We start from the raw sequence: 27820 nt of genomic DNA on the forward strand, positions 1-27820 counted from the left end.
ATCTACTTCTGTCTATTTTAGTGAGACAGGATGAAGCACCCCTTGGGCTGAGGGAGGGAACAGGGACCTTGTGCCTTGGGCTTCTCTCCCACCTGAGCTTCCCCTGGCCTCATCGTCCCCAGCCCTGCCCCAACTCCTTGCCAGCTTTTAACTAAGAAAAATGTCTTCTTTTGCCCCATTCCCTTCCCCCTCAGCCACAGGTTTGGCCTGCAGTACTTTTTAAAAGTTTGAATTAGTTGCTATCATTTAAAAATTAACCAATTTCACTCAAGAACCCAGAATTCTAGTTTCTTTTGAAAATTCAGAAGAGCGGGCAACACTAGGCCCACATTCCTGCATGGTGACAACCAGCCAGAGCTGGTCTCAGCCGCCCCCTTTGTAGGGCCTGCACACTGGTCTCTGCAGTTTCAACCCTCCTGTTGGCCCTGGCCACCCACATCAGTGGCCTGGCTTCTAAACTGTATCTCTGCATGAGGCAGTCCAAAGGGAAGAACTTGCAGATCTCGGCACACAGAGGAGGGTAGGGCAGGGCAGGCAAGCAGTAAGGCAGGGTGGAGAGTCCCAGTTGGGAGCCACGTCCCAGCATCTCCCCATCACTCTTTATTGCTGGTAGCATCCCAGGCATCCTGTGTGTGTCCTGTCCTGGCTCAAGCCTGCCTTCGGGAACCAGGTTGCTGCAAACATGTGGCTGGCTGGCCATTGCTTCAGGCCACTCCATGTCCTACTGGAGCTGGGCCTGGGCCAAGGCTTTGTCCTGGGCTTGAGTAGCAGTGTGGCCTATAGGCACAAGCTTCCTTACTGTCCAGCCAATTCAGCTGAATGTGCACCATGGAGTGGCGGCCTGGTCACAGTCCAACAGGATGTTGAGCACAGTGCAGGGGGCCCCGCCCACAGACAGGGCTGTACGGGAATCCACACGGTACTTCACAGTGCTCAGGCCTCCCTCCCGGTCCACCTTGAACTGCTCCTGAGAAGGAAGCGGGGAGAGAGCATGTACTCAGGGTTTTGTAGGTGCCAGCTGTCCACTGATCCCCCATGATCTCGTCATCAGAGGTCCTATGATCCCCACAGAGGGGAAAGGGAAGCTCAGAGATAGGAAGTCTCCTGCCCATGGCTGCACATCCCCATGAGCAGGAGAGCAAGGGTTTTCTAGTTCAACTAATCTGGCTCTGAGAGAAGAGGCTATTTGAGAGATGTGGACTCCTGTGTCTCAGGTCAGCCTGGGATTCTGGCACCTTCAGTTGAGTCTTGTCCCCACCCCAACTGATACACATAGCCTAAATGGCCTCTGATGTCTTAGCTGACCCACAAGGCCCAGGGGCCATGGCAGCTACCAGAAGAGGGCCCCGTGCCCAAGCAGAATGCCCACAATGACCTGGGCCAAGCAAGGGAGGATGGGACCGTTTGGGCACAATGAGAACTTGGTGAAAAGCTTGGGCCCACTGGTTCCCTACATACCACATATCTACCCTGATCAAGGGACCGGCCAGCACCTGTCCACCCTGATCAAGAGATCAGCCATCACCTGTTTTTGAGCCGCGATGCGCTTCTGGTCTCTCTTCCTCCAGGCTGGGTCGTGCAGGTGGCGGAATGTCTTGTACCCAGTTGTGATACCCGAAGGGCGGAAAAGCTAAGGAGGCCAAAGGAAGCTGGATCAGGCTGCCTCTCCTGGAGCCCTGGCCCTCACCACTAGGCAACAGCCCACAGGCAGGGGCCTGTATTCCCATTCCTTAAGAGAGGTATGCTAGTCGGGGGCAGGGCTGGGATTGGAACCAGGGGTGCCATCTCCCAGCCCCAGGAACTTCATCTGACGGCAGAGAAGAACCCCAGGACTGCCATGATGGCCGAGGAAGTGGGGGGTTGGGGGGAGCATTACCTGGAGCCCAGCTCCTTTGATGCGCCGGTAGAACTCATCATCTTCTCGGCCCCAGCCCCAGAAGCGGTTGGACATCCCGTTGCACTGATGCAAAGACAGGCAGTGTCACTTGCCCCATCCTCCCAGGGATGCTCTTTGGTCTCCTACTTGGGGGTCCCAAGCCCAAGTGGGGCCAGGCCAGGCCCCCTTTCCTCCTCCTCCCCCAAAGCTCATGTTTTTGGTTCTTACAACCTCTGTGGTACCAGTGGGGAACAGTCAGCACACCCCAGGTTCCTTTGCCTGTTCTAATGGAGCCTTGGATTTGTGTGAGATGAACAGTTTCTCAAAAATGTCTGACTGCTGGGAGGGGACCTCTGAGGAGCTGATGATGGACACAGTGCCAGCTCCTGCTCTATTTCTGCCTGGTCCCCTACTCCCATTTCTCCTGAGGGTCTCTCTGCCCTTGTCTCTTCCTCTGTATGGAAGACAGAGACAGTGTCTGAAATCAGATGGCAGACATTTATTTTTGCCATGACTTTAGCCTTCATTTACATTAAGCTGGCTTCAGCCACAGATTGAACAGAGGAGCAAGAGATGGGGGTCTAAGCCACTCAGTTCTTCCCACCCCACCATCCCATTCCCACCCCTACCACAGTGACTGATTCAGGGATTAGCCACGACTCAAGGCAGGCCAATCAAGAGCCAGCGTGGAGAAGCTATGGGACTGCTGTCTGGGCTGCTGAGAAAGGGAGCTACATTTTCCACTGGACTTGGGTCTAGACAGATGCAGGTTGCAGCTACCACTACGTTGCATCCCGAATGTCTGAAAGTAAATTCAGTCTAGAGAAGGCAGAGCTGAGAGATGGAAAGTGAAATGGCGTCCTGGTGACAACTGTCAGATAGGCTGAGCAGACTTTTCCATTTTGTGAGGCAAAGAACAGGGCTTCTGAAGCTAGTTCACATGGGGGGTTCTGTTACTGAGGCAGAAACCCTCCCTAACTGGATTGCTTGGTCCTGCTCCTCTCTCATGCCTCTGGCTAGCCCTGGGCTCCCCTGTTGGCCCTAGGAAGGAAGGATTCTCCATCTATTGAGCCCTAGAACTGCCACGCCTCTGGCCACACCCCCCCATCCAGGTAGGTGTTGCCTGGCTCTGAGCAGAGCAGGCATGCCAGGCCTCACCAGCTGGTAGTGCTGCTTGGAAAGCAGCAGGATGCCACCAACGTAGGTCTTGTAGTGGTAGAGCGGGTGGAGCTCTGGGGAGGCCACGTGGAAGGGCCCAGCCTCTGGGAAGCCATAGTCCAGTTCCTCATTGAGAGGGAGCAGGTCCACGTCGTGCATGGCAATGTAGTCTGTGCTGTTGCCACTTTCCAGGAAGCCCACGTTGATGAGTGCTGCTCGGTTGAACCTGTGCAGGGTACCAAAGCTGGGCAGGGAGGCAGCAAGCTTGCTCTCCCCGAGCCTCTACGTGAGAGCCTGTCCTCCACAGCAACAGACCCCAGTACCCATGCTGCCCTCCGGCTCAATGCCAACTTCACTACAGGGCTGCCCAGCTGCTCCTCCACTCCTCTAATGAATGTTTACCAAGAACCTGCTAAGTCCAGAAACTGTTCAGAGCACGGGCATTACGGCTGTGAGAAATCAAAGCCCTGGCCTCAAGGAGCCGACATTCTAATAAGACAAAAAAAAACAACTTGAGTAAACATGCAACAAGCCAGTGAGTGGTAAATGTTGAGAAGAACGGTAAAGCAATGTGAGAAGAATAAAACATGCTGGCAGGTCAGGGCTGTCCTTTTAGACGAGGCGGTCAGGGAGAGCCAGCGAACGGAGTGATATGTGAGCAGAAACCTGAAGGCCTGAGCGAATGAGCCCGGTGGAAATCACGGGAATGGGGCTCCGAGCAGAGGGGAAAATGACTCCCAAGGCTGGAGGCTGGAGCGATCAGCAGTGTGGTCAAGCAGAGTGAGTGAGGTTTTAGGGAGTGAGGTCAGAGGGTGACAGGTCCCTGAAAGACATGGGCTTTGACCATGGATGAGACGACGAACCACTGAAGGGCTAAGAGTGAAGGCATCATGTGCAGTGGCTCAGTGTTTAACAGGATCACTCTAGCTGGTATGATGAGAAGAGCCTGGAAGGTGAGGGGTGGAAGCAGGGAGACAGGTTAAGAGGCTGCTGCAATAATGTAGGCATGAACTGATGATGCCTTAACTCAGGTGGCAGTGGGGATGATAGGAGGGCAGATGCTAGACACACTGTGCTGGTGGACTAGACATGTTGTGTGAGAGAGCAGGAGTGGAGGACGATCTCAGCACCTTCTGGCCTGAGAAGCTGGGAGGGTGGAGTTTCCATCTCCTAAAATGAGGAAGAGGGCAGGAGAAGCAGGTCAGGGGCGGGTGGGAAATCAGGGATTCAGTTGTAGTCAAGTCAGGTCAGGAGAAAGTAGAGGTCAGGTCAGGAGGAAGGCAGAGAACACTGGGAGGATCGTGGACTAAAGGACCCAGCGGGTTCCAGGAACTGCTGAAGTGTGTTCCCTGGTGGGACTGAGCTGAGGAAACGGAGGTGGGGGTGGGCGGTGCAATGCACCGACTGTGATCACGGAGGGGAGCAGTTTTGGGTGAGGGCAAGGATTTTAAGTTAATGCCAGATTTTGAACAACCTTAAGCCACGCCCTTGACCCTTCTCTTTCCCTAATCCCTGCAGCTAATCCACCAGCAAGCCCTGCCTGCACTTCCTCCACATTGCTTCTCTCCACCGTGTCTGCCACGACGGCAATGAGGGCAACGCCTGCCCAACAGGTCTCTCACTCCCCTTCTTGTCCTGGTATGGCCTAGTACACAAATAGCAGCCACAGGGACCTTTGTAAAATGGAAACCAGATCCGGGGCCTCCCCAGTCCCAAACCCTCCCCCCAGATTCCCACCACACCCAGTGAGAGGGGTTGAGCACCTCCCACCATTCCGCTGCGGCCCCGGTGGCCTTCCACGGGCTGGGGCTACCTGGTACTGGACCGCTGTCGGGAAAGGGAGTAGGCAAGGGAGAGGCCAGGGCACGGCGAGGCCCGGGGGAGCGGGTGCCGGCTCGGCGGCGCCCCCTACCTGAAGTGATCCACCTGGTTGAGCACGTAGATGTGGTGCGGGATCTTCTTCCTGCTCAGGAAGCGGTGCATGTGCGGCACAAAGACCAGCAGCTCCTCGAAGCGCTCGCGGAAGGGCACCAGCACTGCCAGGCGGTGGGGGCCCCACCACTCAGCCTCCCAGTGCTCGCGAGGTGGCTCTGGCGGGCAGGCCCGCGATGGGCCTGGGGCCTCCTGTGCTTGTCCCCTGGCTGCCCGGGCTACGTCCCCAGAGCAGCTGAGCTGCAGCCAGAGCAGGGACAGGAAGCCCAGTAAGAGACAGGCAACAAAGAGGTGGAAGACGGAACATTTCCGGGGGAGGCCACTGGGAATCAACCTGGACCTGGGACAAGAACAAGGAGCGAGTCAGAAGGGCGAGGTGAGCCAAGGTCCTGTAACACTCCCTTCTCCGGCTTCCCACAAGTAAGCCACATGTGACTGGTCGGCCCCAAGCACTTGGGAATTAGTGCAGAAGCAACTTTAGTGCTTTTGTTTGTGCTGCTTCCATGCATCAGAATCCTGCTTACAGCTCTAGGTTCAGCCTGAGCCACCCCACCTCCAGGAGGCCCTCCAAACACTCGCAGGTCTCGGAGCTGCCCCACTCGCTTGATGCTGTCTTACTTTCTGTGCCTGAGTCCAGATCAGACCAAGAGCTGCTCGAGGGCAGGGAAGAGATTCCTTGTCCCTTGCACTTGCCCCTCCCCAAGACAACATCTCATGTCCAGAGCCGAAGGCAGACGCCCACCTTAGAGACCCCACACACTGCCTTCTACCTGTTCCCCTGCAGGTTCACCTTCATCAGAAACCTTGGCTTCATCTTACTTCTCAGACCAGAAAGCTCCCCCAAAGAGGGAAGCTGTTTCACCGTTTCAGCCCCAGTGAAAAGACCACTGTTCACTCTGGGAAGATCAGGTCTGTCCCCAAACCAATGTGAGGCCCAAACCAACAAAGGCAGTTCACAGAATGCATCTCAAAGCTTCAGTCCAGGGCAGCTCATGTGACAAAAGATGAGAAACACAAGAGGGAAAGAAAGCTGAGGGCTGCGAACAGCACCCAGGCACCTTTCAGAAGCTGGAAGAACAGCAGAGTATCTTACACTCTGGGGTAGCGCTGGGAAAAACAAAGAAATGGATGGAATTCATCTGGTTTCTTTGCCCCTCTCTCTGGAAGTTCCTGAGGGCAGTGAAGGAACTAAGGAATCCAAGAAAATCGCAGCTTCCTGTCTTCTGAAATAATCAGCAAAGCAATTTACTTTATAACCTCTGAGAATTATCAATTAGCTACCAGAGCGTATAGATTCTACCTCCTAAGTACCCTCTGTTCTTCTCTCACACACTGCCTACCTTTTAGTTCAAGTCTCACCTGGTCCTTGCCCTGTTCAGACCCCTTCAAATCTCATGGGATGATCTTCCTGTTTACAAGATACTGGGCAAACTCCGTGATCTGACAGTCAAATCCCTCTGTAACCTGGCCCCATCTCCAGTTGCTCCCTGCCACTCACACAGTGCTACACACTGAGCAATTCAGTTTCTCCACTCATCATATTCCTTCCTGCTCTAGCCCTCACAGTCTGCTGCTTCTGCCTAAAATGGCTTCCCTTATTTTATCTGCACCTTGATCCTTCAAGGATCCTTCAAGGCCAAACTCCAATGTCATGGCCAGCAGTGTCACCCCCTACTCCCACATACACAACAGACTGAGATACATGCTCCTTCCTTTGTGTTCCTGGAGTATCCGGTACTGCCCTCCTTGAAGCATTTGTTTTCACCTGTGTCCCTGCCTGTCTTCTTCTTCACAGGTAATCAGATTCACAGCTGTGTACTTAGCACAAGTCATATAGTAGAGGGCTTGCTAAGTGAGTTACAGGAAGGAATCAAGCATTCAGGGCATGCTTGTCACACACTAAAGCCAGACCAACTCCTGTCTCTCTCCAGAGGCACAACTGCCAACTGGAAGCAACCCTGAAGCCAGGCCCAGGTCTCACACACAGCAGGGAGGGAGCGTGGCAAGACAACCTTGCAGGACTTCTGACTTACCCCCCATTGTCATGTGGTGGGGGTTTCCGCTGGGGAGGAGCAGAGGCCAATCCTGCTATTGGCCTGGGAAGGCTGGAGCCTCTATAGATCCTCCCTCTGGGCTCTTGCTGGGGGTGGGGTAGAGACCGGGGAGATGGACATGAGGAAATATCCCACCTTCGGGAGAAGAAGCAATGACCATTATCCAGGGGTGTGGCACGGATTGGGTACTCCATGCACTTTCACCTTCTGTCCCCTCGGTCCAGCTTTCTCTTCCTATTAGGGTCACATTCCCACAGACACTCTTCCTGTGCTGCAAGGGCCCAAATCACTGAACAACTGAATTCAGAGCTGAATCCCAATTCCTCAGGACAGTGAACACTGACAATTGCTTCTGGTGCCACCTGGTGGCAAACTCCAGATCTGCAGTCTCAGCAGCTACCAGGCCCAAGCCACCCTCTTTCTGGCGGTGGGGAGGCCGACCAGAGATTTTTGTCTCTTTCATCAGTATGTGTCCAAAGCTAATAAGAGAGTAATTCAAACCCAGACAGGCTGTTTCCAGAGCCAACACTCTTAATTGCTACCTCAGTATGCATCTGTTGCGTGGATCTTTGTACCCCTGTGTCAAAAGCATGAAGTGATACCAGTAAAGTTTTGTGGAATATGGTTGTCTTCCTAAAATTCTTAGGAAGAAATTAGGAAATGGAAATTCTCTATAACCTTTCCTTTCTTCCCTCACACAAACCTTAGTGACACAGGTTTGACTACTCAGCTGCTCTGACTACAGCACCTCCAAACTGCAAAAGTAACTGGAAGATAACTGGCACCTTCTCTGTGCCAAGCATAGTGTCAAGACTTTTATATATGTGTGATCTCCTTTATATCTTCATATAGACCTGCAGAAGAGATATTATGATCCATGTTTCAGAGATGGAAGAGCTGAGAAGGTAGATTAAGTTGGCTCTGGTCACATAGTTATTAAAGAGGATTCTAGTCCAGGCCTAAATCCACAGTCTAGGCCTTCTACTATATTCCTGTCTTCTTACTTCAACACCAAGTCTGAAAAATTCCCAAAGATAAAGAGTTGAGCCCACTATATTCCAGTCTTTGGGCACCTTTGGGCAAACTTAACAGACATACAGGAAAAGGGTTGTCATTCACCAGGTGCAGATCCACTACCATGTGTTCTGAGAAGACTTGAGGGTACATCTCAAGACCGAAGTCTGAGCATCCCTTCCAGTCTTAATGACCAAATAGCTCATCCCCATTCTGCTTTAGTGACAACCACTAACTAAGGTCTGGGTCAACCCCACACCTAACACATGGGGCAGGCCACATTCAAGTACAGCTGCACTGGAAATGAAATAATGTTAAGTCTGAGGAGAACTTAGTCCCAGCCAGGCAGTGGCCAGCAAGGCAGAGCACAGAGCTTCTGTCTGGTGTATTCTTCTGGGGGGTCAGCAAAGAATGGGGAAGCACAAGTGTAGGGTCTGAATCTACAGGCATGTGATAGGGGAGGCAGAGACCAGAGAAAGGAAATACAGACCTTCTGAAACAAGGGACAGACAAGAGATCCACTGAGAAAGGTCAACAGACTTTAAGACCCGCATAAAAATTGAAGTCAGTGGAAAAACACTGAGACTCATAACAAGAGACTCGCACAGAGGGACAGAAACTCACAAAGGGAAATGAAAGGAGAAATACAGACCTGCTGAGTGACGGAGACGCAGAGAGAAACAGAAACCCAAATACAGAGAGAGACCCCCAAGGAGAAACACAGACCCTCAGAGAGCCCCGCAGAGACGGAGTCACAACGGCCTCGGGCTCCGAGATTCCTCGCGGTGGCCCGGAAAGAACTGGCACCCGGGAGGACGGGGACCAGGCCGGCCGCCGAGCTCACCTGCCGTCCTCCCAGGGCAGTTGCGCCGCTTTTCTCCGGGAGGGGAACATCGTTGGGGGAGGCGGCGGCACATGGGGACAGAGCTCCCAAGCCGGGCCAGCCCGGCCTCCCTGGCCTACGCGGCGCCTCCGCCTCCCGCCCCGCCTAAGCCCGTCCGCCCCGCCCCTTGGTCCGTTGGGTCCGTTGCTCCGTCTACGCCGTCTACTCCCCGAAGCTGTGGTGTCAAAGGTTCCGCGCCCGAAGGAAGACGTGAACGCGCAACCGCCTGAACTGGAAATTTCCTTCCGGGGACCGCTGGAGGTCTCAAGAGGTTGAGGCCCCGGAGAGCGCTCAAGTCAACGGGCTGGGACTGGATTTAAACTCCAGATTTCCAAACCAGCGCCCTGGGATAATCTTCCTCTTCCCAGGGGAAGGCGGGGAGCGCGTCTGAGTAGTCCTGCCGTCACCCCGAGTGCATTCTTTGTCCAAACAAGCTTGGAGGTGGGCAGGGCCAAGCTCAAGGCTGTCTTGCGTTCAGCCTACTACCTCAAGTAGTAGTTTGGAGACTGGTATTAAAGACAGATTGGCTGGATTTGAAACCTGACTCACCTAGTTTGGTTGTGTTTTGGGGCAAGACACAATCTGCTTATGTTTCCTCACCTGAGTATATAAATGGTTCCTGATATATATGGTTGTTGTGAGGATTAAAGGAGAAATGCACACATTTGGTGAAGTGATGGACACAACCATCAATGCTACATAAATGACAGCTGTCATCCAGGGGAGGAGTATTTCGTGGAGCTGAGTTGAGAACTGAAGAAGGGAGTAAAATTGACTTTCCATATTGGCCTTGTTAACAGTGGGAACTTAGCCCCTGCTTGGGCCAGCTTTCCACCTAGGAAAAGAGAATGGGAAAGTTAGACTTGATCTCCTCTGTTCTTCCAGGCAAACTTTAAGGTTTCTAATAAATAGCTAATAACATCCATTGAGTTCTTACTACGTGCCAGTCATTTTTCCAAATTCTTTACTACTGCTATCTCTGTCTTTATGTGTGTTGTATTTATGCCCTCTTTAACGAGTGAACTAAGGCACGAAGAGGCAGTTCAGACTATAAGCCCAGGTAGTTTGGTTGCACAGTCTATGATCTCAACCAGAGCTCAACTGGTTCTGAGAGGACTTCACTATGTGTAGGAAATTAATCATTCCTGGCAGCCCCCTTTGGTCCCTTCCTGCTGAGCTCTCCCAGGTCACCACACCTTACACTAAAACCTTGACAAATCCGGCCTTGATTTAGCTGATGACAAAGGCAAGGGTGACCCCTGCAGAGACCAGTCAGGTAAGGCCAATGATGGAAACTGGGAGATAGGACTGGCCTGGAAAGCACAAACTCACCTTAAGGGGACTCTTCAATCCAGCCAATTGTTGTCATCTCAGAATGAAGCCCCTCTAGTATCAGATCTACCTCAAGAAATCAGATTTCATGTAAAAATTCAAATTAACAATCTTTTAAATAAATTTTATTTTTTGACTGTGTTGGGCCTTCGTTGTTGCTTGACCTTTTATCTGGTTGCTATAATAAGTGGGAGCTACTCTCTAGCTGTGTTGTGCAGGTTTCTCGTTGCAGTGGCCTCTTGTTCTGAGCACAGGCTTGTTCTTGTTCTGAGCACTTGGCTTCAGTAGTTGGGGCTCCCAGGCTCTAGAGTACAGACTCAATAGTTCTGGCACATGGGCTTAGTTGCTCCTTGGCAAGTAGAATCTTCCCAGATCAGGGATCGAACCCATGTTTCTTGTATTAACAGGCAAATTCCTCACCACTGAGCCACAGGGAAGCCCCTTAACTAATTTTAAACTGTGATATCCAGTCACGTTGATAACGTTAATATGATGGGATGAGAATGACACTTTCTTTCTGTGCTCTTTCAAAAACCCAGGACACCAGTCTAATTATGAGAAAATCATAGCAATTGCAATTCAGAGAAATTCTACAAAATACCTGACCAGTACTCCTGAAAACTGTGAAGTCAATAAACAAGGAAAGTCTGAGAAACTGTCACAGCCAAGAAGGGCCCAAGGAGAAAAGACAACTAAATGTAACAATGGTATCTCCTACATGAGCTCTTGGAACAAAAAAGACACAAGGTAACAGCTAAGGAAATCTGCACAAAGCATGGACTATCCCTATTGGTTCACCCTGGAGAAGGAAATGGCAACCCACTCCAGTATTCTTGCCTGGGAAATCCCTGGCGGGCAGGCTCAGGGTCGTATATGACTGAAAGGACTTAGCACATCCCTACTGGTTAATTCATTTTTAACAAATATACCGTACTACTGAATGATGTTAGTAATAAGGTTAATTATCGTCACAGTTTTTCTGTCACTTAAAGCTGTTTTTTTTTTTTTCTCCCTAAACATGGAGGTCTAGGTGGTAGTGTGTTCAGACTACATTCTCCTAGCAGTTCTAGTCCCCAAACTTGCCTTCCCACCCTATCTCATTACATACTGTTAGATTGTTGTTTAGTCGCTAAATCATGTCTGACTCTGCAAACCCATTGACTGTACCCTGCCAGGCTCCTCTCTGTCCATGGCATTTCCCAGGCAAGAAGTGGGTGCTGTTTCCTTCTCCAGGGGATTTGCCCGACCAAGGGATCGAACTCAGGTCTCCCGCATTGGCAGGAGGATTCTTTATGGCTGACCCAGAGGAAGTTAACCTTCCTCATATTTATTTTCATAGGGTTCTAATACTCAAAACTCTGTTGAACACTTGGCAATGTCCAAATCTCTCACCTGGGATTCAACTTTCTAATACTAACCAACTTTCCTTTCCAGCTTTCTCATTGTCCCCTCAACTCTAGACGAAACAACGCCCGTCTATCGCCACACCAGCTGTTTGCCTCTGTTCCCTTCAATCACCCCTGTCCGCCTTATCAGAATCCTTCCTCTCCTTCACAGTCCTTGTGGAAATTCCATACTGTTGGTTAAGCCTATCAGTACCTTCCTCTTGCCCCCAGCCCAGGGCTTTCGGATCTTCCCACACGTGTTGCACTCCTCTGATCAATGCACACTACCTTCACTAACTGGGCACTTTTTTGAAGCACCAGAACAATTCTGTCCACCTGCTTTGGAAAGGTTGGTGAGGTGGCAAGTACATAGAAGAAATGGTGTGGATTTTAGCACCAACTGCACAACTTACTTATTGCATGATTTTGGGTAAAACCACCACCCACTGCCACTAGAATGTATGGATAGGATGAAAGGAATGAAGTCCACAGGTGGATACTCGTCTTAGAATGTGAAGTGCTTTGCCCAATGGAAAAACTTGACATTCCTTCAAGCACCCTACAGTGCTATGCCCACTGGCAGTAGAGTAACTACACTGGACAAGAAGTCAATTTTTTTTTTTTATTGGGAAACCAATATAACAAACCTAGACTTATTGAAAATGAAATCAGTAACTAAGACTCTGCAGGCCCCATCCCCAACCAGCACCAAGGCCTCTGCTTGGCCTGACCCCAGTTTCTTTAGTCCCCAAAAGAACAACCAGGTGAAGAACCTGGGGTCAACCTCAGGGCTACTTTCCCACACTGCAACTCCCTATACCCCACCCTCAATTGACACACACACCCCGGATCAGCAGGCTGGGTCTAGGCCCAAGGAGGGAATAGTGAGGTTTCCTGGGTGGCAGGGAATCACAGCTATGCCCCAACCTGGTCAAAATTCCAAGTTAGCAAAGGAAGACAGAAGGAAGTCTGGCTTGCCCACCCGCTCCCTTCCCCTCAGTCACCCCAGACAACAGGCTCACATCCCTGATCAGTAACACTGTGATTCTGAGGTGTCAGTAGGGCTGCTGGTGGCTTCACCAGATTACTGCAAAGGGCCCGGGGAGGGGGCAGGCATTTACCAAACCACCTGCTCAGTATTAGCCAGCCAAGCTGCTGCCCTCGGCTTGAGCTATGGCCCCTCTCCCCTCCAAATACCCATGGCTGGAAACCAGTCCTCCTGCCAGAGAGAAGTCAGTCCAGGAGATCCTTTCTTCCCCAGCCAGGGAGGAAGGCTGGCCTGGGAAGCCTGGGATGGCTACACCAGCTTCTTGGCTTCAAAGAAACTCTTGAGGTGTCTCATCTGCCACACACCGATGGCTACAAGGATGAGGGTCTGCAGGATGGACCACCACAGCACTCTTTGGTTGGTGCTTTCACTGGTCTGCCGGAAGCGTTCCTCTCGCCACTGTGGGAAGGGAAGACAGAAGAGAAGCCTGAGTTGGCTGGGCCTCATCTGGGGCCACTAGAACCACTGGGTTCCCTCTCCAAAGGATGCCCCAGGACCAGCTAACTTTGCCCAGGTTCCAGTTGCAAGTGTCTGGAAAAAACCACCCCACCTGGGAACGAATTGTCTTCATCGTCACCAGCCATATGCCCCTGGGTAACCCATTCATTTCTCCCAGGTCCATTGGCTCATCTGTCAGGTACAGCCCTCACCTGGTCCTACCGTGATGCCTGGAGGAGTGGTAAAGTCGCTGTAGCATTACTCTTATCAGACAGAGCTGTCCTGGGACGCTCAGAAATGGATTTGCTCTGAGCCCTCTGCCTGGGTCTCCCAAAATGCTTCTTGCATTCTGTGCGCACAGGTTGCAAACTGGTGGTCCAGGGGCTGAATTGAGCCAACACATGTATTTTATAGGCTCACACAGTGTTTAGACAACATTTAAAACTCAGAATTTTTTACGTCAAAAAACACAAAAACCTGGACCTGTAAGTATCTCTTAAAACCCTGGGCGAGGAATTCTGCAATGCTGTCCTCAGCTGACAAAAGCAGCTGTTCCCGTCTAGATAGGTCGCTATTCTACCAGTTTTTATGGTCACAGAGCCATTCATGGTACAGACCTGGCTCTGGGACACAAGTGAGTTTGAAACCCCTAATCCTGGGAGCACTGAGAACCATGGAAAGAACACCCAAGGTGCTGGTATCAATTCTTGCCCTGCCACTTTGTGTGGCTCCTAATAAGACGATGACAGCCTCTTAAGAGACTGTCTTCTCAGTTACAAAGTCGAGTCAGTAATACCCGCCCCATCTTCAGGCTGGCGGTACAGCACAGACACAGGTCCCTTGTATTCTAATGAACCTGACGTGCAGCTCCTGGCCAAGCCAGTGGGCAGCCTCTGGGAAGAGGCCCCTGCTCCTGGCCCAGCCACTCACCCGCTGATAGTTCTGCTCTTTCTGGATCTGCTCCACTTGCTCGACCAGCTGTCGCACTCGCAGCTGCAGCTCACTCAACTTGTCTTTGGCAGCAATTTCTGCATAGTCGTTGGCGTGTTCACCTACCTGGATGTCCAGGTGAACTCTCTGGAGACAAGCAAGACAAGGACGGTTGGGAGACTCAGGTAGCCCTGCTCTGTCTTCTGCCAGGGCCTACCAGCTGGTCCTCCCACCTTTCTTCATTTGTTCATTTAGCCAGCACTGACTGAGGCCTCCTCAGTGTCTGGCCCTATGGGGCTCGAGGCCCAAAGGCAAGAATAAGTCTTGGCTGATGCTCTCACCAAAGCATATACAGAAAGCTCTGCAACCACCCCGTTAAAGTTCACTGGAAACCCAGTTGTATTAAGAAAGAGACCCAAAGTCTGACATAGTCACCGACAGTACCACCAGGTCCCAGTCTTGACGAGCTATAGGTTGAAAGAATCCAACACGGGCCCACTTACCAGCATGCCTCCAGCAAAAAGAGAGAACTTGGTGGAATTGGAGTGAAGACAGATCTGATGCTCGCCAGGGGTATGGGAGGTGAAGGTGAATCTGCCTTCAGAGCCATACTGCCGGGCCAGGATAACCTGGAGAGCAAAGACTTCAATGAGTATTACAGCCGGGATAAGGTTGAACGGTGCTTAAGGCTCTAAGTGCCTTAAAAGGTGACAAGCAGAGACATCCCACAACACTAAAAGTTCCAATGCTGCTTAGCAGCAGTTGCCAAAAACTTGCCTTTGAGCTATCTGGAGGAAGGATGAAGAGACTGACATGCAGTTGGCATGCGGCCACTCTTGGAAAGCTCTTGACTTTACTCATAACTCATGCCCTTTCAACTCTTTCACCGTGATTCTTCTAAGTGAAAGGTGACAGCTAAACGGTTTTGTTTGGTTGGTTTCGGATATGGTTTAACATCCTTATTTGTCAAATTACAAGCTGCTCCTTGTTTTTGGAAAGTACCCTGCTCCCTGATATCCTAAAGTCTTTTTGCCACAGCTTTAGAGCCAACAAAGCTCTTTGGTTTCCTGCACCATAATTAACCCACCCATCACATCTGTAAGTTGGATGAATTTCTATTTCACAGACCTAGAAAAATGGCTCAGGGAAAGCACCTGACTTGGCGGAGTCGCACTGAGATCAGTAACAAGTTGACAGAAGCAGCTAGCACCGAAACAGCCCAAAGTTAGACTGGAGTGAAAACGCAGGTTCTTCCCATAGTACCAACTGTTTCTTTCACCAGTTTAGCAGATGCGGAAACTATGAGGGGAAGTACCAGTGCCTGCTTGATCTGGCGCCCAAGTGCAAAGCGGGGTGGGGGGTGCGGGGCGCGGGGCTCAGCGGGGCTAAGAGGCCGACTCACTTTATCCTCTGGGTCTTTAACCTCCACGAACATGCCAAGTCCAGGGGTGGCCGGCTGGTACTCCTCTCGCTGCTTGTCATACAGCTGCGTCCGGTAGTTTCCTGGAGGGAAGCGGGGCGAGCCCAGTCTGAGGAGCGCGAGGTGGCGCCGGGTCCACGGTGGCCAGGGCACTGCGAGGCAGCCTGCTCCCGGCTCTGAAGACATGACTCTCCCGCACTCCCCCCACCCCCACCCCAAGACCGCGGTCTCGAAACTCTCTCCCTTCCCCCGTACCTATAACCATGGTTTCGTCCGGAATCTCCTCAATAAAGCACTTTTTTTCCGTCTCCCCAATGTGGAAGTACAGCGCACCTCCGCGAGTCGCAAACCACAGCAGTAGGAGGAGGACCCGAACGACCCTACCCAACCGGGACCCAGGGCAGAGCCCGACGACCCACAAGCTCCGCTCAGCAGCCATCTTGCCCCACCTGCCCGCGCAGGCGCAGTCTGCCGCGCCACGTAGCCCTGCCGCCGCCGCGGGACCTGCCGGGACAGCGAGTTCCGCCGGGTGGACTACAAGTCCCAGATGCTCCGAGGCCGCGGCGCGGCAGTATCTGATTGGGGCGCCGCTTCTATCTAGGGCCGATTTAGAGCTGCAGAATTGGATTTTTTTCCCTTTAGCTGTCATCGCCGCCCAGTGACTGGTGTTGATTATCAGTTTGTTTTGTTTTACAGATGATGAAACTAACGTACTTTGAGTCGGCAAGCGAATTATGATAAGGGACAGAAGCCTAATCTAGGATGCTTGACTTCCCTGCGGATAGGAACTGCCGCTCTGGGCTTGCTTCTCCTTGTTTTCATTTGTGCTGTTTTAACTACATGCTATATTACTGCTGTTGTAACCACCACTCAGAATTAACAAATAATTACAGAATTAACAAATGATAACATTTTATGATAATACTTTCAGGTATTTTTAAAGTTAAGCTTTTTAGAGATATCCCTATCTTCCCTGATAGCTCAGTTGGTAAAGAATCCGCCTGCAATGCAAGAGACCCTAGTTCGATTCCTGGGTTCGGAAGATCTGCTGGAAAAGGGATAGGCAACCCACTCCAGTATTCTGGCCTGGAGAATTCCATGGACTCCATGGTCCGTTGATATGTATATTCCATGGACACGTATAGTCTATGGGGGTGACTGAGTGACTGAGTGACTTTCATTTTCACTGAGGTATCAACATTTGATATAAGTTCCCATCAGGAAGCTTCCATAAGCCTCTTACCCTTGTCCATCAGAGGGCAGACAGACAGAAAACCACAATCACAGGAAACTAACCAAACTGATCACATGGACCACAGCCTTGTCTAACTCGATGAAACTATGAGCCATGCCATCTAGGTCCACCTAGAATGGACAGGTCATGGTGAAGAGTTCTGACAAATGTGGTCCACTAAAGAAGGGAATGGCAAACAACTTCAGTATTCTTTTTTTAAAGAATATGGAATTTATTAGATACAGAATATAAAAGCTAACCCACCTAAACAGGGACCCAGAGAGCTCCCTTTATTCCTCCTCTAGGCTTTCCCACCAGAATCCCCATAAAAACATTTTGCACACACACAATGGTTTGTAGAGACTAAGAAGATGTAAAGCTTCCAAAATGACAGGTGCATAAGGGGGCTGATGGTGGGGTCAAACGCACTCATGCCTGGAGGAGCCCACTGTTTGGTCACAGCTCCAGGCCAGCGCCCAGCCTTCCAGATCCGAGGATGACATCAGGACTTCTTGAGAGCGGGACTGGCTGGAGCCTCTGGCTGGGCAGTGGACACTTCCTCCTTCATTGCATCCTCCAGTTGCTTCACTCTACGCTCCTGTGCCTGCTTCTGCTGGAACCGACGCATGGCACTTCTTAGCAGGTGGGACCTGGCTGCAAAGACGAGGCAGAACCAGCCAGGCTCCTTGCACATGAAGGTCTTGCCCAGGGACAAGATCAGCTTGTGGTCCAGGAAGCGGTGATGGAGGAGCAGCTCTTCCTCAAACGTGCACGGCTCCAGGTACTGTTTCAAGTTGATCCAGACATAGAGGCCAGAGCCACGATTGAGGAAAGGGACCTTCAATGTCTTTAGCTTGTGAGTGACATACCTGTGAGCCTCCTGCAGCCGGAAGTGATAACTGGTATATATTGTCAATCCATTCTCTGTCCTGAAGCAGCTGACACAGCTTGTACTGGGCGATGCCAGAGATGCTGTGGAGGTAACCAAAGCAGCTCATGGCAGAGGCCACCTCCCTGTTGTGGGTGTACAGAGCGCCAAAGCGGAAGCCAGAGATGCAGAAATCCTTGCTGGTACCCCAGATCACGTGGGTCCTGTTGGGATCAGGCAGACTATTCATGCTCAGAACGCTGTGGAATGTGATGGCTTCATCAAACACAGACAGCATGTACATCTCATCTACAATCACGTGGAGGTTGTACTTCTTGGCAAATCCCAGATATTCCATCATGGACTCTTGGGAGTAGACATCTCCCAGAGGATTCTGAGGGTTGATTAGCACAAGACCTCTGACCTTTTTCCCCTCAATCTTAGCCCCGAGCAGGGCTTGCTCCAGCTTATCCACAGTGAGCTGGAAGGGATAGCCATTTGCCTCAGTGACCTGCCTCTCCAGGTGGATGGGAACCAGCTTGACTTTCCCATACAGGTGGGTGCTAAAGGCGAAGCCCCCATGGGAGGGGGTGGGGACCAGAAAGGCCTCACCTGGATCACACAGAACCATGGCCAGAGCAGAGAAGACAGCAGAGCAGCCATTTAGAACGACCACATTTTTCTGGGTCAAGGAGCTCAGGTGTCTTACAGTAGAAGGTCAGGAACTGGGCCACTTCTTTCCGCAGGAATGGTTGCCCTCTCCAATCAGCATACTGCAGTAGATCTTTGTCAATGTAGGTCATGTCACTCTGACTCAACCTCTCAGCCTGCAGATCAGTACAGAGCTTGTTCTCACTGGTACCAAGGTTGATGTAGCCCAAGGTATTCTTGTCCTTGTGGTATTTGTTCCCTTGGTAGGTGTCATAGTCCTGGAAGCTCAAGTGGTATAAGGCAGAGATGTCAATCCCACGGTTGGAAAGGTCATAGGTGATAACTGTATTTTCAAAATCACTCTCTTGGTAGAACATCTGGCCAGTCTGCCTGTTTGCTTGGACTTGCTGCCCACCTCTGACATCACCCCTGGAGTCCATGGATGTACAAGGTGGTTGGACGCTCTGGTCGCCTGGGGCCCCAGCCGGCAGGAAGCTGACGATCTGGAACAATAAGCGACCCAGGAGTGCCTCCTGCTGCCTGATGGCCTGACCGTGCCACTGCTCCTCCAGCGCCAGGTCCTGCTGCTGAGGTCTGGTTGTCAGCTGCGCAATGTGATCCTCCACAGTCTGCCGCAAGGTCAGCACCATCTCCATCAGCTGGGTGTGGATGCTGCCTTATTTGAAGGCCTGGTCCCTCATCTGGACACAGGGCGTGTGGGGGGTGTCTGATAGGCCACTCGTACTCTGGGTGTTCCCACTGGCCTCAGCAGGCTGGCTGGAACTGCTCTCCTTGTTTCCACTCATCTCTGCTCTGGTCAAAATCCTTTAATCATTGGGGGCCTCAGAGACCGCTCCACCACGTCGGCCTCTCAGGAAGCCTGCTTACGACAACTTCAGTATTCTTGCCTTGAGAACCCCATGAACAGGATGAAAAGGCAAAAAGATAGGACACTGAAAGATGAACTCCCCAGGTCGGTAGGTGCCCAATATGCTATTGGAGATCAGTGGAGAAATAACTCCAGAAAGAATGCAGAGACGAGCCAAAGCAAAAACAAGGCCCAGCTGTGGATGTGACTGGTGATGGAAGTAAGTCCAATGCTGTAAATAGCAATATTGCAAAGGAACCTGGAATGTTCACTTCAGTCGCTCAGTCGTGTCCCCATTCTTTGCGACCCCATGAATCACAGCACGCCAGGCCTCCCTGTCCATCACCAACTCCCGGAGTTCACTCAAACTCATGTCCATCGAGTCGGTGATGCCATCCAGCCATCTCCTTCTCTGTCGTCCCCGTCTCCTCCCGCCCCCAATCCCTCCCAGCATCAGAGTCTTTTCCAGTGAGTCAACTCGTCACATGAGGTGGCCAAAGTATTGGAGTTTCAGCTTTAGCATCAGTCCTTCCAATGAACACCCAGGATTGATCTCCTTTAGAATGGACTGGTTGGATCTCCTTGCAGTCCAAGGGACTCTCAAGAGTCTTCTCCAGCACCACAGTTCAAAAGCATCAATTCTTCGGCGATCAGCTTTCTTCACAGTCCAACTCTCACATCCATACATGACCACGGGAAAAACCATAGCCTTGACTAGGCAGACCTTTGTTGGCAAAGTAATGTCTCTGCTTTTTAATATACTATCTAGGTTGGTCATAATTTAGAGCCAGACATCTTGGAATGTGAAGTCAAGTGGGCCTTAGATAGTATCACTACGAACAAAGCTAGTGGAGGTGATGGAATTCCAGTTGAGCTATTTCAAATCCTGAAAGATGATGCTGTGAAAGTGCTGCACTCAATATGCCAGCAAATTTGGAAAACTCAGCAGTGGCCACAGGACTGGAAAAGGTCAGTCTTCATTCCAATCCCAAAGAAAGGCAATGCCAAAGAATGCTCAAACTACTACACAATTGCACTCATCTCACACGCTAGTAAAGTCATGCTCAAAATTCTCCAAGCCAGGCTTCAGCAATATGTGAACTGTGAACTTCCAGATGTTCAAGCAGGTTTTAGAAAAGGCAGAGGCACCAGAGATCAAATTGCCAACATCCGCTGGATCATGGAGAAAGCAAGAGAGTTCCAGAAAAACATCTATTTCTGCTTCATTGACTATGCCAAAGCCTTGACTGTGTGGATCACAATAAACTGTGGAATATTAGGTCCATGAATCAAAGCAAATTGGAAGTGGTCAAACAGGAGATGGCAAGAGTGAACGTTGACATTTTAGGAATCAGTGAACTAAAATGGACTGGAATGGGTGGATTTAACTCAGATGACAATTATGTCTACTACTGTGGGCAAGAATACTTTGGCCACCTGATGGAAAGAACTGACTCATTGGAAAAGACTCTGATGCTGGGAAAGATTCAGGGCAGGAGGAGAAGGGGACAGAAGATGAGATGGTTGGATGGTGTCACTGACTCAATGGTCATGAGTTTGGGTAAACTCTGGGAGTTGGTAATAGACAGGGAGGCCTGGCATGCTGCAGTCCATGGGGTCGCAAAGAGTCAGACATGACTGAGCGACTGAACTGAACTGAACTGTGGGCAAGAATCCCTTAGAAGAAACGGAGTAGCCATCATAGTCAACAAAAGAGTCTGAAATGCAGTACTTGGATGCAATCTCAAAAACAACAGAATGATTTCTGCTTGTTTCCAAGGCAAACCATTCAATATCACAGTAATCCAAGTCTATGCCCCGACAATTAATGCTGAAGAAGCTGAAGTTGAACAGTTCTACGAAGACCTACAAGACCTTCTAGAACTAGCACCCCAAAAAGATGTCCTTTTCATTATAGGGGACTGGAATGCAAAAGTAGGAAGTCAAGAAATACCTGGAGTAGCAGGCAAATTTGACCTTGGAGTACAAAACGAAGCAGGTCAAAGGATAACAGAGTTTTGACAAGAGAACACACTGGTCATAGCAAACACCCTCTTCCAACAACACAAGAGAAGACTCTACACATGGACATCACCAGATGGTCAACACCAAAATCAGACTGATTATATTCTTTGCAGCCAAAGATGGAGAAAGCTCTATACAGATAGCAAAAACAAGACCAGGAGCTGACTGTGGCTCAGATCATGAACTCCTTATTGCCAAATTCAGGCTTAAATTGAAGAAAGTAGGGAAAACCACTAGACCATTCAGATATGACCTAAGTCAAATCCCTTATGACTATACAGTGGAAGTGATAAATAGATTCAAGGGATTAGATCTGATAGACAGAGTCCCTGAAGAACTATGGATGGAGGTTTGTGACATTGTACAAGAGGCAGTGATCAAGACCATACCCATGAAAAAGAAATGCAAAAAGGCAAAATGGTTGTCTGAGGAGGCCTTACAAATAGCTGAGAAAAGAAGAGAAGCTAAAGGCAAAGGAGAAAAGGAAAGATATACCCATCTGAATGCAGAGTTCCAAAGAATAGCAAGGAGAGAAAAGAATGCCTTCCTCAGTGACCAATGCAAATAAATAGAGGAAAATAATAGAATGGGAAAGACTAGAGATCTCTTCAAGGAAATTAGAGATACCAAGGGAACATTTCATGCAAAGATGGGCACAGTAAATGACAGAAATGGTATGGACCTAACAGAAGCAGAAGATGGACCTAACGGAACAGAAGCAGAAGAAGAGGTGGCAAGAATACACAGAAGAAATATACAAAAAAGATCTTCATGACCCAGATAACCACAATGGTGTGATCACTCACCTAGAGCCAGACATCCTGGAATGTGAAGTTAAATGGGCCTTAAGAAGCATAACTATGAACAAAGCTAGTGTAGGTGATGGAATTCCAGTTGAGCTATTTCAAATCCTAAAAGATGATGTTGTGAAAGTGCTGCACTCAATATGCCAGCAAATTTGGAAAACTCAGAAATGGCCACAGGACTGGAAAAGATCAGTTTTCATTCCAATCCCAAAGAAAGGCAATCCAAAGAATGTTCAAACTACCACACAATTGCACTCATCTCACACGCTAGCAAAGTAATGCTCAAAATTCTCCAAGCCAGGCTTTAGCAGTACATGAACCGTAAACTTCCAGATGTTCAAGCTGGATTTAGAAAAGGCAGAGGAACCAGAGATCAAATTGCCAACATCCATTAGATTGAAAAAGCAAGAGAGTTCCAGAAAAACGTCTATTCTGCTTTATTGACTACACCAAAGTCTTTGACTCTGTGGATCACAACAATCTGTGGAAAGTTCTTAAAGAGATGGGAATACCAGACCACCTGACCTGCCTCCTGAGAAGTCTGTATGCAGGTCAAGAAACAACAGTTACAACTGGATATGGAACAACAGACTGATTCCAAATAGGGAAAGGAATTCGTCAAGGCTGTATATTGTCACCCTGCTTATTTAACTTAAATGCAGAGTACATCATGCGAAATGCTAGGCCAGATGAAGCACAAGCTGGAATCAAGACTGCTGGGAGAAATATCAATAACCTCAGATATGCAGATGACACCACCCTGATGGCAGAAAGTAAAGAAGAAATAAAGAGCCTCTTGATGAAAGTGAAAGAGGAGAGTGAAAATTTTGGCTTAAAACTCAACATTCAGAAAACTAAGATCATGGCATCTGGTCCCATCACCTCTTGGCAAATAGATGGAGAAACAGTGGAAACAGTGACAAACTATATTTTTTTGGGCTCCAAAATAACTACAGATGGTGACTGCAGCCATGAAATTAAAAGACGCTTGCTCCTTGGAAGAAAAGCTGTGACCAACTTAGAGAGAATATTAAAAAGCAGAGACATTAATTTGCCAACAAAGGTATGTCTCGTCAAAACTATGGTTTTCCAGTAGTCATGTATGGATGTGAAACTTGGACTATAAAGAAACCTGAGCACCAAAGAATTGATGCTTTTGAACTGTGGTATTGGAGAAGACTCTTGAGAGTCCCTTGGACTGCAAGGAGATCAACCAGTCCAGCCTAAAGGAAATCAGTCCTGAATATACATTGGAAAGACTGATGCTGAAGCTGAAACTCCAACACTTTGGCCACCTGATGTGAAGAACTGACTCATCGGAAAAGACCCTGATGCTGGGAAAGATTGAAGGCAGGAGGAGAAGGGGACGACAGAGGATGAGATGGTTGGATGACATCACTGACTCGATGGACATGAGTTTAAGTAAGCTTCGGGAGTTGGTGACGGACAGGGAATCCTGGCATACTGCAGTTCATGGGGTCGCAAAGAGTCAGACATGACTGAGCTACTGAACTGAGGGACATCCCTGGTGGTACAGTGGCTAGGAATCTGCCTGCCAATGCAGGAGATGTAACTTGGATCCGTGGTCTGGGAAGATTCCACTTGCCAGGGAACAACTAAGCCTCTGCATGCCACAACTAGTGAGTAGGGTGTCACAACTACCGCAGCCCATGTGGGGCAACTACATAAGCCCGAGCACCTAGAGCTTGTGCTCCCCAAGAGGAGAAGCCACTGCAGAGAGAAGTGCCAACAGGGCAACTGAAGAGTAGCCCAAGCTCACTGCAACTAGAAAAAGCCACATCAATGAAGATACAGTGCAACCAAAAATAAATAAATAAATTTTTAAAATTAAAGTGTTTACATTGAGATTATTATAGATTAACATGAAATTGTAAGAAGTGGTGGCTCAGAGGTTAAAGCGTCTGCCTCCAATGCGGGAGACCCGGGTTCGATCCCTGGGTCGGGAAGATCCCCTGGAGAAGGAAATGGTAACCCACTCCAGTATTCTCACCTGGAGAATCCCATGGACGGAGAAGCCTGGTAGGCTACAGTCCATGGGGTCGCAAAGAGTCGGACACGACTAAGCGACTGAACTGAACTGAACTGAACTCAGAAAAAAAAAAAAAAAAAGAACTAACTCAGGGATCCAGAGTGCCCATTACTCAGTTTCCCCCAATGGTACCATCTTGCCCAAGTATAACACAATATCATAACTAGGATATTGACATTGATGCAGTCCTGACACAGTAGTTCCAGCACCACAAGGATATTTCATGTTGTCCTGTTATAGCCACACCCACTTCCTTACCCTCTTACCCTACCCCTAACTCCCTCTTACCTCAGACAACCACTAATCTGTTTTCCATTTCTATAACTTTATCATTTCAAGAATGTTATATAAATGGAATCATATATAACATTCTGAGATTGGCTTTTTTCACTCAGCATAATTTTGGAGATTTATTCAGCCTATTGCATACACCAACTGTTAGTTTCTTTTTATAGTAAAAAATAACCATTACAATGTATAAAGATAAAATTTTGTAATAAACAACTGAAAGGGGTGAGAACAGAGCTGTTAAAGGAGCATAGTTCTTATATGTTATTGAAGGTAAGCTGGTATAAATTCAAATAACTTTAGGATGTTAAATGTAATCTCCATGGTAACCACAAAGAAAAGAGCTAAAGAATATACACAGAGACTTTGCTGGCGGTCCAGTGGTTAAGACGCCATGCTTCCACTGCATAAGACACAGCCTCAATCCCTCACTGGGGAATTAAGATCCCTGTGTATGGCAAGGTATGACAAAAAAAAAAGAATGTACAAAGAAAGAAACGAGAAAGGAATTATAATGTTTCACTACAAAAAGTTATGCAAAAGAAGTAAACACAAGAAATGAAGAACAAAAAGCTATAAGGGAAATAGAAAAATTCCTAAATGACAGAAGTAAGTCCCTCCTAATAAGTAATTACTTTAAATGTAATTTATTAAGTGTAAATAGATTAAACTCTTCAGTCAAGACAAAGATTGGCAGGATGGGTAAAAAACACAACCCAAATATACGCTATTTGAAAGAGGCTCATTTTATTTCATTTTACTTTTTAAATTTTTATCGGAAGAACTCACTACATCAGGTGACAACATTCCAAAATCAAATTGCATGAAAATAGACATCACAATTTATTTTACAATAGGTGAGAAAAAAATCTGCAGTATAGAATAGAGGCAAAGGAATATGAAAAAGGAGAAGGGTTTGAGGGTAAACAGCAAATGTAAAAGTTAAATAGAAAGCTATAGCTGTGCATTCTTTATTCATCCAGACTTCACACTGGGTAACTGAAGGGCAAAAATAAAACCAAATTTTGTATTGTTTGGGGTAAATTTTAATAATTTAAAATCTGAATTGAATTTAGAACCAACTCTTCTTTGTTCTTGGGGATAATGACTGAAAGGAGCTCTCAACAATGAAAAATGTTATTATTATGTCCAATCCAAGAGATGGGTGCAAATAAATATAAAACGGATAAAGCACCTGGTGAGGACCACTCCTCTGAAGTCATCATTAAAGATCAAGTAGTTGTGACTTCCCTGGTGGTTCAGCAATTGGGACTCCGGGTTTCCAATGCAGGGGACGGGTTTGATCCTGGTCGGGAAACAAAAATCCTACATGCCAGGTGGTGCAGCCAAAAAAAAAAATCAAGTAGCCGTTTATTCAGAACTAAATGATTTGAAAACTTCCTGACATACAGAAGAGATAAGAGATAAGAGCAAAGGAGAGTGTGTCAAAACAAAGAAGATACAAAAGTTTAGTAAGTGAAAAGAGTTTAATGAAGTCTGGATGGCTTAAAGGAAATTAATACATGTTGATTTTGTTTGAAAATATTTATTATATAACAAAACATAGATATTCTGGAAAACAATCAGATGAATGCACTTGAAAAGTTTTTGGATTACTCATTGTAATTTATAGACCTGTGGTTTTTTTCCCATCCATTTGTACAAGTAATCAAGAAGCTGATAATATTACTCCTAAAATTGAGATACTATAAACCAAAATAGAATTGCTAGGATTTTTTGCATTAATTTGTGAAATAGTTTTCTTTCATCCCACCTACTAGTAGGTAATTTGGAGTAGGTAGTATTGTAACACTTTACAAATGACTTTCTCTAGTCTATGCACCAATGTAAGAAATATCATTGATTAATGTTCAGAAAGAAGTCCTGAGAAATCTACATAAGTCAATATGCAATTGGGAGAAAGTAACTCCAGCTTCTTTGAGAAGATATTCTCTCAGTGCCTGACTCTGGCATTGTGGGTCAAACTGTGACGATGATGCTTCACAGCAGTGATTGGTCCACATGTTTGAATTTTTATTATGTTTAAGATGGAAACATATTATGTTAAGATGTTTAAGTGATTTGGGGCTCCAAAATCACTGCAGATGGTGACTGCAGCCATGAAATTAAAAGACGCTTGCTTCTTGGAAGAAAAGTAATGACCAACCTAGACAGCATATTAAAAAGCAGAGACATTACTTTGCCAACAAAGGTCCATCTAGTCAAGGCTATGGTTTTTCTAGTACTCATGTATGGATGTGAGAGTTGGACTATAAAGAAAGTTGAGTGCCAAAGAATTGATGCTTTTGAACTATGGTGTTGGAAAAGACTCTTGAGAGTCCCTTGGACTGCGAGGAGATCCAAGCAGTCCATCCTAAAGGAAATCAGTCCTGAATATTCATTGAAAGGACTGATGCTAAAGCTGAAACTCCAATACTTTGGCTACCTGATGTGAAGAACTGGCTCACTGGAAAAGACCCTGATGCTGGGAAAGATTGAAGGCAGGAGGAGAAGGGGATGACAGAGGATGAGATGGTTGGATGGCATCACTGACTCGATGGACATGAGTTTGAGTAACCTCCAGGAGTTGGTGATAGACAGTGAAGCCTGGTGTGCTGTAGTCCATAGGGTGGCAAAGAGTCAGACACGACTGAGTGACTGAACTGAACTAAAGATGGAAACATTCAAAAATATGTGCTTTAATTATAGATACAGAAATAATTATTTCTCTGCCTGATCCATCATCCTTCCAAGGCTGAGATTTTTGTAACTATTGCTTTGTCCAATGCATTTGTAAACAGACATTCCACAATTCTGCTAGAACTGTTTTCAAGTTACTACTGTAGATGATTTGCCTCAAGAAATATGTAAATAAATACTTCCATACATTAAAAAGAAGGAAATTAAATGGAAAATTTTAGTCCTAATTGCTTTTCATCTGACTTGCTTTAAGGAATCTTTTAAAACTGATAAGAAACAATAGGGAAAGAAAACCTGCTAAAATCTTTCATAATTTATGTGATTCTTATTCTACTACAAGAAAACATTATCTGGTACAAGGTATATTTGTGGATGTACATAAACACACATATAGTATCTGGATCATATTGTAATATGTACAAATCTTTACAATTCTTCCTGAAGGTTAAAGCTGTTTGTTAGTATTCGAAATGCATAATTATCTGTAAGTTGGCACTTTTTAGGCTCTTGTCAACATTGATACTGGCATGCTTTATTGCAGCCCAGTTCTAGCTGTTATTTGCCAACTTGTTACAACAGAAGTCCAGCAATAGGTGGGTAGTGTGCAAGGAAAATAGTGCCATGCTTCTCAACTGCAGTCCCTGAAATAAGTGAAGTTACAGCTGTTGAATAAATGTCACTCAAAAGCAGTCTCTTGGCTTTTCCTTACACGGCAGGCAACTTTCCTTTTTTTAAATTAATTCATTTTACTGTTTCAGGTCTTAGTTGTGGCATGTGGGATCCTGTTCCCTGACCAGTCAAACCCGGGTCTCCTGAAGTGAAAGCATGGAGTGTTAGCCACTGGACCACCAGGAACGTTC

At 48.0% G+C, this 27820-nt stretch overlaps 2 protein-coding genes and 2 pseudogenes across 3 annotated transcripts; all 4 read right to left on the reverse strand.

Moving 5' to 3' along the window:
• Positions 1-274: 274 nt before the first annotated feature.
• On the reverse strand, positions 275-9042 carry B4GALT7 (beta-1,4-galactosyltransferase 7). 2 transcript variants are annotated; one of them, XM_055428959.2, is made up of 7 exons: positions 8879-9042; positions 7000-7155; positions 4947-5306; positions 3035-3260; positions 1877-1960; positions 1526-1630; positions 275-967 (listed from the first exon to the last, which is right to left on the reverse strand). In XM_055428959.2, exons 1-7 carry the CDS (start codon positions 8926-8928, stop codon positions 812-814), a joined length of 1137 nt encoding a protein of 378 aa, XP_055284934.1. In that variant the 5' UTR covers positions 8929-9042; the 3' UTR covers positions 275-811. The 2 variants fall into 2 exon arrangements, with proteins under 2 accessions (XP_055284934.1, XP_055284935.1); XM_055428960.2 differs by lacking the exon at positions 7000-7155 and having other exon boundaries at positions 8879-9038.
• Positions 9043-12242: 3200 nt separating this feature from the next.
• Positions 12243-15937, reverse strand: TMED9 (transmembrane p24 trafficking protein 9). The gene is made up of 5 exons (XM_055430956.2): positions 15726-15937; positions 15453-15553; positions 14554-14679; positions 14051-14197; positions 12243-13081 (listed from the first exon to the last, which is right to left on the reverse strand). Exons 1-5 carry the CDS (start codon positions 15907-15909, stop codon positions 12932-12934), a joined length of 708 nt encoding a protein of 235 aa, XP_055286931.2. The 5' UTR covers positions 15910-15937; the 3' UTR covers positions 12243-12931.
• A 1223-nt stretch (positions 15938-17160) lies between these two features.
• On the reverse strand, positions 17161-19029 carry LOC129559538 (putative inactive 1-aminocyclopropane-1-carboxylate synthase-like protein 2 pseudogene; annotated as a pseudogene).
• An 8607-nt stretch (positions 19030-27636) lies between these two features.
• The window catches only part of LOC148777097 (ubiquitin-conjugating enzyme E2 G1-like), a 30264-nt pseudogene continuing 30080 nt past the window's right edge, over positions 27637-27820 (reverse strand).

This window comes from Moschus berezovskii, chromosome 8 (assembly GCF_049115385.1).
Source record: "Moschus berezovskii isolate FMDL1 chromosome 8, NW_MosBer_1.0, whole genome shotgun sequence".
In the NCBI taxonomy this organism is placed as follows: Eukaryota; Metazoa; Chordata; class Mammalia; order Artiodactyla; family Moschidae; genus Moschus; species Moschus berezovskii.